Source organism: Xenopus laevis, chromosome 3L, assembly GCF_017654675.1.
Source record: "Xenopus laevis strain J_2021 chromosome 3L, Xenopus_laevis_v10.1, whole genome shotgun sequence".
NCBI classification, from domain to species: domain Eukaryota; kingdom Metazoa; phylum Chordata; class Amphibia; order Anura; family Pipidae; genus Xenopus; species Xenopus laevis.
The window spans coordinates 17,484,583-17,494,281 of record NC_054375.1 but is presented as its reverse complement, the minus strand read 5'-3'; the positions used below and the strand labels follow the sequence as shown (position 1 = coordinate 17,494,281).

The window sequence follows — 9,699 nt, the reverse complement described above, 5'->3', positions numbered from 1 at the left end:
CTAGAGGTGTTTCCATCCTGGTTAAGAAATCCATAGCGTTTTCACTGTCACAGATCATTACAGACCACTATGGTCGTTTTATTATTCTAAACTGCACTATCGACAATAAGCCTCTTACAATGATCAACCTTTACATGCCCCCACCATATTCAGGAGCATTGTTAGATCACATTACTAACAAATTAGCAAACCTACCCCCCGGCCCTATGTGCATACTAGGGGACTTCAATTCCACAATGGACCCTCAGTTAGACCGTCTCAAATCTCAAGAAGTAGGCCCTACCAAACTAGCTCAATGGGCGAGTGCATTTCAATTGCTAGATGCTTGGAGATGGAAACACCCTGACTTAAAGGAGTATTCATGCCACTCGACTACTCACCAGTCCTTTTCTAGGATCGACTTGGCACTAGTAACTAATGATATACTGCCCCTTATCGACAAGGTGCGATTTCTCCCCAGAATACTTTCTGATCACTCCCCGCTTCTTTTATCCCTCAGATGGTCAACCCCAACAAATTCTAGAATATGGAGACTGAGTCCTCTCTGGTTAAACAATGAGACAGTGCAAACAGCCAACTTAGAGGGCTATGTCAATTATTGGGAAACCAATGCTGACTCGGCCTCCCAGGAGGTCCTGTGGGACGCCTCCAAGGCGGTAATGCGGGGGTTCCTAGCTAGAGCAATACGGCAAGCACGAAATCAAGCGAAACATTGTGTTGATCTAGCAGAAGCGGAGGTCTTGCAGGCAGAGACAGATCACATCTCTAACCCCTCTCCGGAGTCTTACGCACTTCTGATAGACAGACGCAATGCCCTAGAGCGACAACACACATTGTTAACAAAGAAAGCTCTTCTGTACCAATCACAAAGGTACTTTGAAATGGGTGATAAAAATGGTAAAATGTTAGCATATTTCGCCAAGACTATGTGTCCTTATACAGCGATACCGGTCATAATGGGGGCAGGTAATGTAATAGTCACCGACCCAAAACTATTAGTAGAGGAGTTTGCTTCGTACTATCGGGACCTATATGATACAACACTAACCCACTCCACGACCTTCACATACCCTTTTTAGACAGTATTTCCATCCCATCCCTCTGCACTGATGACAGGACGGCTTTAAATGAACCTATTAAGTTAGAAGAGGTTAAAGAGGCCATTGCCTCTCTCCCACCTAGCAAAACCCCAGGCACTGACGGCCTCCCCTCGACTTGGTATAAGTCTTTACAGGAGCAACTAGCCCCACAGCTACTTAGTACTCTACAGTCCTCCTTTGTGGCAGGCTCATTACCCCCCTCATTCAGTGAAGCCCTCATTGTAGTGATCCCCAAACCTGGCAAAGACCCGTCACACTGCAGCTCGTACCGCCCTATCTCTCTCATTAACACGGATGCTAAAATCCTTGCAAAAATACTTGCAAAAAGACTTCAAAGATACATCATAGACCTAATCCACCCAGACCAATCAGGGTTTATGCCAGGCAGGTCCACTAACATCAACCTGAGGAGATTATATACCAATATTGAGATTTTACATGATAAGCCGGGTACAAGAGCAGTGGCCTCCCTTGATTCGGCCAAAGCATTTGATTCCATTGAATGGCCCTATCTATGGGAAACGCTACGCAGATTTAATCTGGGAGATCAATTTATTAAATGGATTCAACTACTATACCATCGGCCAACGGCAAGGGTAAGGGTTAACGGTCTTCTATCTGCTCCATTTCAATTGCATCGAGGTACTAGGCAGGGATGTCCCCTGTCACCATTTCTATTTGCCTTAGCCATTGAACCCTTGGCTATTGCCATCCGGGAATCTCAACAAATTTCTGGCTTAGCCCTCGGCCCAATTACCGAAAAAATCTCCTTGTATGCGGACGACATGTTAATATATCTCGCCGACACCCAAGGTTCCCTTTTGGCTCTGCTCACGTTGGTAGGGCAGTTTGGCGTATTTTCGGGCCTTAAAGTCAACTGGAATAAATCCATACTCTTTCCAATCGACAAACAACCTACTCCCCTTCTCCCCCCCAATGTAGAGCTCACGTGGGCGCAGGAATTTAAGTACCTGGGTCTGAATATACAAAGGGACCTGTCCACCTTCGTACAGATCAACCTCAATCCAATACTTACAAAACTAGAGGCCGACCTTCGAGGCTGGGCAAATCTCCCACTTACAATGTGGGGGAGAATAAATCTTATCAAAATGGTATACCTCCCCAAAATCCTATACCATTTACACAACGCTCCAATCCATATTCCCAACTCGGTGTTTAAAAAAATCAATCATCTCATTCTCCCCTTTATATGGAACCAAAAAGTACCACGACTGGCCTGGGAAAAGTTGACAGCTGATAAAGAAGGGGGAGGCATGGCCCTGCCCAACTTCCACCTATATTACCTTGCATCCCAAATCTATTACCTACACTGGTGGCTTCATCCTGACCCATACAACCCCAACATGGCTTTGCAAGCCAACATAGCGGGGTCACTAGAAAGCCTTAAGAATCTACCGTATCGCAAGCTCACAGACGTGGGCAACCTACCCTCCTCTATCACTACACCCCATAAAGCTTGGTGTCAAGGACTGAAACAGCTTAAAAAACAACCCTTGCGTCTGATTTCCTCCCTCCCATTATGGGGCAATGCCAATCTTCCACATTTTCGGAATCTAGACGACTTTCTATATTGGCCACAACGGGGTATCAAATTTCTGGGAGACCTTCTAATAAATAACACATTCCTGTCGTTTCAAGAGCTCCAGGACAAATGTGCTCCACTTCACACTCCCTTGTTTAGATACTTCCAAATCCGTCAACTATTCAGGGCACAGTTTGGAACTCTTTCCCCGGTGTTGACTACATTGGCAATGGAAGAGTCCCTGGCGGTAGGGCAACCCACCAAACTGATATCTAAACTCTACCACAACTTATTAGCAAGTATCCCCCCTCCATTCCACAAGGCACAAAGTAAATGGCAATTACTTGTACCAGAGCTCACCCAGGAGGACTGGGAGGAAGCGACAGAGTCAATATATATCGGCTTAATATCCGTGAGAGATAAACTGATTCAATACAAAACATTCCATCAGGTATATACAACCCCAATGAAACTTACGGCTATGGGTAAAGGAAATAACGACAATTGCCCTAGATGTGGTGAAATGGCAGCAAACTTCTTACACATGATCTGGGCCTGCCCGATAATAAAAGCCTATTGGTCTCTGGTAATGACTGCCCTAGCAACTACCCTAGATTTTCCACAGGTGAACTCACCTCAGGTATGCCTACTGGGGATAGTGGACCAATTAGTACCTACTGTCCCTGCAAGAACTAGGTTTCGAGTTTTGTTATACTATGCTAAAAAATGTGTTATTATGCATTGGATGGGGCCAACCCCTCCCACCGTGGACTCCTGGATAAAATTAGTCGACGAGGCTATTCCCATGATTAAGCTTACGCATGAAACTAGAGGCACAACCCGTAAATTTGATAAGATATGGAGCCCATGGTGGGAGTCGGGGCCGGGCTTGCGATCAAGGGATGCAAGGGAATAAAAGGCCCTCTGATGACTCTGACACAATTAAGGCAGTGGTATGATCCAAAAGAGAGAACGAATATGTACCAATTACGCTACAATAACGACATCGACACAAGATTGTAATAAAACTGTTTAATGTTTGTAAATGTTTTATATGTTTAAACGAATAAAGCATTACCTTTAAAAAAAAAAAAAAAAAAAAAAAAATATATAAAAGTAGGAGCCACCTGAAGCAGCACCTGCAATTCACCGGAGGGGGGGTATCACTAGTACAGACATTGCATTTGCAATTCCTTGAACTAGAAAAGCCAAATTTCCGTTCCAAAAACTTCAAATTTGTCTCATAAAGTTAGCAGGAGCTGCTTTTTATCGTCTGCCTTTTCCTAGCTTTCAAATGGGGGGGGGGGTCACAGACCCCATACAGAAAAACAAATGCTTTATAATGCTACAGTTATTGCTGCTTTTGCTAACTCCTCTTTCTATTCATTGTTTCTCCTATTGATATTCCAGGATGTTAATTAAAGCAATGCATGTTGCTAGGGTAATTTGGACCCTAGCAGCCAGATATTGCAAACTGGAATGTTGCTGAATAAATAACAAATAAAAAAATGAAAACCAATTACAAATTGTCTCAGAACATCACTCTCTACATCATATTAAAAGTGAATTCAAAGGTGAACCACCAAGGGATAGTTCACCTTTAAGTAATCTTTTAGTATGTTATAGAATGGCTAGTTTTTAAGCAACTTTTCAATTATTTATTTTATTCATAGATTCAAGCTTTCCAGCTTTCAAATGGGGTCACTGACCCCATGTAAAAACATATGTTCCGTAAACCTACAAATGTAGGGTAATTGCTACTTTTTATTACTCATCTTTCTAGTCAGGGCCTCTCCTATTCATATCAGTCAGTCTCTTCTTCAAATCAATGCATGGTGGCTATGGTAATTTGGACCTTAGCTTACAGACTGATGAAAATGCAAACTGGAAAGCTGTTGAATAAAAAGGTAAATAACTCAAAAAAACACAAATAATAAAAAAAAAAGAAAGCCAATTGCAAATTGTCTCAGTCTATCACTCTCTAGTGATGTGCGGGTCAGGATTTTCCCAACCCGCACCCGACTTCCAGGTTCCTTTTATAGGCCCTCGCCACCGATGACATTACAAAAAGGGCAGGGCGCACATCTATAATAGTTCAACCCAGAAACTGGTATTTTTAAGGTCGCAGGCGGGGAGACCAACCAGAAGAGCTCAACCCGCACCGGAAAGGGGGCGGGGGGGGTGCAGTCGGCGTGGAACAGCCCGACCCATGGGTATCAGGCCAGCCCCCACATCACTATCACTCGCTACATCATACTAAAAGTTAACCTGAATGTGAATCCCTCTGAATGATCATAGAAGAAAATGCTAATTCCGATCTTACGGATCTTTTGATACCACAGAGGCGGCAGCAACCAACACCCGACTTAAATTTGGAAATTAAATATTTTGAAAGTGTTAAACCATAAACATTAATTATTTCCACAATGGTTTCACTGGGTCAGAGATAGGTAGGGTCGCCACCTTTTCTGGTGGTAATCGTCTGACTGGATTCATGACCGAAGACGAGATGAAGGAGCAGGTCTATCTCTGACTAGGGTTGCCACCTTTTCTGGAAAAAAAATACAGGTCTTCCTATATGTTTATCTTTTTTCCCTATTAATAACCATCATTTTTACAGGTCAGGTGGCAACCCTAGAGATAGGGTTGTCACCTGGCCGGTATCTTACTGGCCTGGCCAGTAAAAACGATGATTGGTCGCAATGTTATTAATAGGGTAAAAAGATAAATACATAGGAAGGCCTGTATTTTTTTTCATAAAAGGTGGCAACCCTAGTCAGAGATAGACCTGCTCCATTATCTCGTCTTCGGTCAGGAATCCAGTCAGACCATTACCAAGCCCCCCTTTTCTTTTACTAGATTTATAGTAGGTAAGTTTGTGTTAGTTGGGCTCTTTACATGTTTTCATGATGTTATCCTATGGAATATTGTTCCTTTTTTTTTTTTTTTCCACTGTTCACAAACTTACCGGGTTCATTGCTGTTCCAACACTTCTAGCATCTAGACTACTTGATATAGGCTGCGTTTGAGGCCTACATTTTCATTTCTGTATCTGGACTGACTGCGACGTATACTTCATAGATGTAAAATCCAATAAAATGCAAAGCCAATTCAGTTTTCTTTTTATTATACGAATAGGGAAGAAATCACCTGTAAGACCAAGCCTCCGTGCACTCAATACTCGGTCACGCCACTGAAGAAAGCTATTGTCGATACACACAAAAAAAAGCGCCAAATATCTCCCCGTGCAGCGAGAAACACGTCCAAAACCCACTGCCTCACGCCCAGGTATAATTCAACATTGTTTCTTGTTAACAGCCAATGGATGGATGCGCTTCACTGAAGCGGATAGTTCCAGAGAGCGCACAGACGTAACGTGACGTGCCTTTTCCGGAAGTTGTTATTGACTCCCGGAAGGTGTTTGTGTGTAGTGCAGACTGTGTCCGTGTTGAATTGGTGGAGCTGTGTGAACCGGTATTGTACTGTGTCCACGCGTGAGGGATTGGGTGTCAGTGTGGGTGGTGGTGCTGATTGTGGTCAGTGTTAAATGTTGCGCGATTTATTGCCGTAAAGCGCATCAATCGCCTTAAAAATCCTTATTGTCAACTGCCTGTCAATATTTGAGCCATTTTGTTCTATAAGTGCCTCGCATTTTGCATGTGTGTGCTAGGCTGAAAGTGTCAATGCAGCCTGCTGTATATCCTCTCTATATGGAGAGATTTTTGGAGATGCAATTGCATTTAAACAGCAACCTATAAGTTAGAAAACTAAAGCAAAGATCTGATTGGTTGCTATGAGCAGCATCTCCAGAAATCTCTCCAGATATTTATCTCCTGCGTTAGTAAACATGTCCCTGTGTTTCTTAATGCTACGTATGTTTTATAGAGAGAGAGAGAGAACAACCAGATGGCTGAAATGGCAAAATGCTGCTGCATAAAAAGCTAAATTGCCCAAAAATCACAAATAATAAATAATCAACTGCAAATTGTCTCAGGATATCTCTCTCTACAGCATACTACAAGTTAATTTCAAAGTGAAAAATATCTATTAGATACAACATGTTACTGCTATGTGTTTAATAGCACAGGGGTCACACAGCAAAAGGGCAGCACTCCGTGCTTTAGTAAAATTGCCTTTATTTCCACATGCAGGGCAACATATACAGCAACGTTTCGAGCCACGCACGGCTCTTTGTCAAGCTAACCTAGCTTGACAAAGAGCCGTGCGTGGCTCGAAACGTTGCTGTATATGTTGCCCTGCATGTGGAAATAAAGGCAATTTTACTAAAGCACGGAGTGCTGCCCTTTTGCTGTGTGACTAGTGGTTCTAGTGTGGAGGGACACTGTGGGATGTGCACCCGGAATAATAAGAGATTGGAGACAAGTGAGTGCCCCTCGAACTCTACCTCTATAATAGCACAGGGGTCCCCAACCGCTGGGCTGCGGCAAAGAAATGGGCCGCGGACACTCCCGCACTGGGCCGCTGAGGCGAATTGGATGCCTGCGTGCCCCGAATTGGACACCTGCGCGTCCAAACTTGATGCCGACCCCGCCCCAGACCCTGCCGACCCCACCCCCGGTAGTTAGTATATGAATTGGGTGTATATTATTTATGTGAGAGTATGGAGGGGTCAGTGTAGGTGTGTCTTTGTATGGATGCTGGGTTTCATGTGGAGTGGTTGAACTTGCTGAACTATGGTCTATTTTCAACCTGATTTAACTATGTCTGCTATAGGCACAGCCTGTATCATAACTGGGGAGCTATTGAAACCATTTGTATGGACACTGAGCTTATTTCTCTCTGTCTCACAGGTTCTCCTACGCACTTCATAATGGGGGAGCCACAGCAAGTCAGCGCTCTACCAATACCCCCCATGCAGTACATTAAGGAGTACACGGATGAAAACATCCGCAAAAGCCTGGCCCCCAAGCCTCCCGTCCCCATAAAAGACAGCTACATGATGTTCGGCAACCAGTTTCAGTGTGACGACCTCATTATCCGCCCTCTGGAAACTCAGGGCATTGAGAGACTCCACCCCGTGCAGTTTGACCACAAGAAGGAGCTGCGAAAGCTACTTATGTCCATCCTGGTAAACTTCCTGGATATGTTGGACATCCTGATCCGAAGCCCAGGCAGCATCCGCAGGGAGGAGAAACTGGAGGACCTAAAGTTATTATTTGTTCACATGCACCACCTTATTAATGAGTACAGGCCCCACCAGGCACGGGAAACCCTGCGCGTGATGATGGAGGTGCAGAAACGGCAGCGGCTGGAAACGGCAGAGAGGTTCCAGAAACACCTAGAACGAGTGGTGGAGATGATCCAGAACTGTTTGGCTTCGCTGCCTGATGATCTCCCTCTTCCTGATGGCACTGTCAGTGTAAAAACAGAACCCATGGATGTTCAGGAACCCTGTACAGACCATCACGAGGGGCCACAGGGAGCAGCAGCTTCTGTGAAAGAGGCCACAATAGATAAGGATGCAGCTATGTGTGGTATCATCGATGAAATGACCTAGACAGCTAAGAAATCCTAACCAGAACTCTTGAACTTTAAAAGTCACAAGGATTCATTAAAAAACAATTGCTTAGCTTTTTTTGTTGGTTGTTTTCAGCATGGGGATTTGCAAGGGAAATGTTTGTCCCAGAGGGACTCAGTCACAGCTATTGCCCATCATACATATCTGTTTATTGTGTGGTTTCTCTACAATGCTTTGCAAAGGACGTACACAAGAGAGCTACTATTTTTCAGTGTTTCCCATGCCAGTTCATTTGTAGAATGAATGATGGGGCTTGTAGTTCTGCAACTCCTCAGTGGAAGCAACTGCTTATTTGTGATTAAACTATAATGAGAGACAATGGACTGGGCAAGACTTTTGAATGTTGGGTAACTGATATGCTATGTATGTAATCTGGTCACTTCACCTTATTTACAGGTTCTGAAATATCAAATGTTTATTTAAAAGTCAATATTAAAATCATTGGTGTGTATGTGTCTTTCTCTAAATGGGGATATGTAAGTCATTTTAATTGGAACATAAAAATCACACACTGGGTACCATTATCTGTTACAGACTGTTACAGTCTCCATATTTTTTAAACCTTACCCTGTGCTTCTTTAATGCTTTCTGTTTATTATTTTGGTTCCTTTACTATTTCTATTACAGCCCCTAACCCTTTGTGACTTCTGGCACCTTTCCTACTATTTGTGCACCTCCAGTGTATTACACTCCATGCAAGCTCTCAGATATTTCCCATATATCTTGTGTTAAATGGGTTGTTCACCTTTGAGTTATTTTTTTTATAATGTAGAGAGTGATATTCTGAGAAAATGTCCAATTGCTTTTCATTTTTTATTATATGTGATTTTTGTGTTATTTAGCTTTTTATTCAACAGCTCTCCTGTTTGCAAATGCAACAATCCTGTTACTAGGTTTCAGCAGGGAGCAGGGTTCAAATTACTCTAGCAACCAACATATTTATTTGTATAAGAGACTGGAATATGAATAGAAGAAAGCTTGAATAGAAAAATGAGTAATAAAAAAGTATCAATAACTATAAATGTGTAGCCTTACAGAGTATTTGTTTTGTAGAGGGAGTCAGTGACCCCCCATTTCAAAGCTGGAAAGAGTCAGATGGAGGAGGCAAATTAATAACTATACAAAAAAAATAATGACTAATGGTTGAAGGTGAACCACCCATTTAAAAGATGCCTTTGATGTTTGCTGATACATCATTATTACGTTTAAGGAGAGTTGTGGAAGAGCTGAGATGTGCAGCCCCTGTTCTGAAACCAATATAAAAGCTGTTATACTATGTACATAGTATCGTGATAGTAGTATGCTCTGCTGCATAGTAAATAAGCAAATACATTGTGGGCATTGAGCTGAAGGGACAAGAGATGTGATACAGAAACACTATCTGAAACCATATAAAAAAAAAAAAATAATGGAAGAAACTGCCCCTTTAATTGAAATGAGTACAGGAGTTCCAGGATCTGTGTATTTAGAATATTGCTTGCATTTGTGTTCCGTCCTCATGCTGGTTGTTGGAATGG

The 9,699-nt window shown here is 42.9% G+C and overlaps 1 protein-coding gene across 4 annotated transcripts; it reads left to right on the top strand.

The window, feature by feature from the left end:
• The first annotated feature begins 5,554 nt into the window (after positions 1–5,554).
• Positions 5,555–8,623, top strand: med7.L (mediator complex subunit 7 L homeolog). Of its 4 annotated transcripts, none has more exons than XM_018251248.2 (2): positions 5,555–5,931; positions 7,455–8,623. In XM_018251248.2, exon 2 carries the CDS (start codon positions 7,475–7,477, stop codon positions 8,159–8,161), a length of 687 nt encoding a protein of 228 aa, XP_018106737.1. In that variant the 5' UTR covers positions 5,555–5,931; positions 7,455–7,474; the 3' UTR covers positions 8,162–8,623. The 4 variants fall into 4 exon arrangements, with proteins under 4 accessions (XP_018106737.1, XP_041441202.1, NP_001089696.1 ...); XM_041585268.1 differs by lacking the exon at positions 5,555–5,931 and adding an exon at positions 6,060–6,149; NM_001096227.1 differs by lacking the exon at positions 5,555–5,931 and adding an exon at positions 6,095–6,117.
• Positions 8,624–9,699: the final 1,076 nt, after the last annotated feature.

Coding starts and splice junctions, on each gene's coding strand:
- med7.L (XM_018251248.2), top strand. CDS start 7,475: ATGGGGGAGCCACAGCAAGTCAGCGCTCTACCAATACCCCCCATGCAG.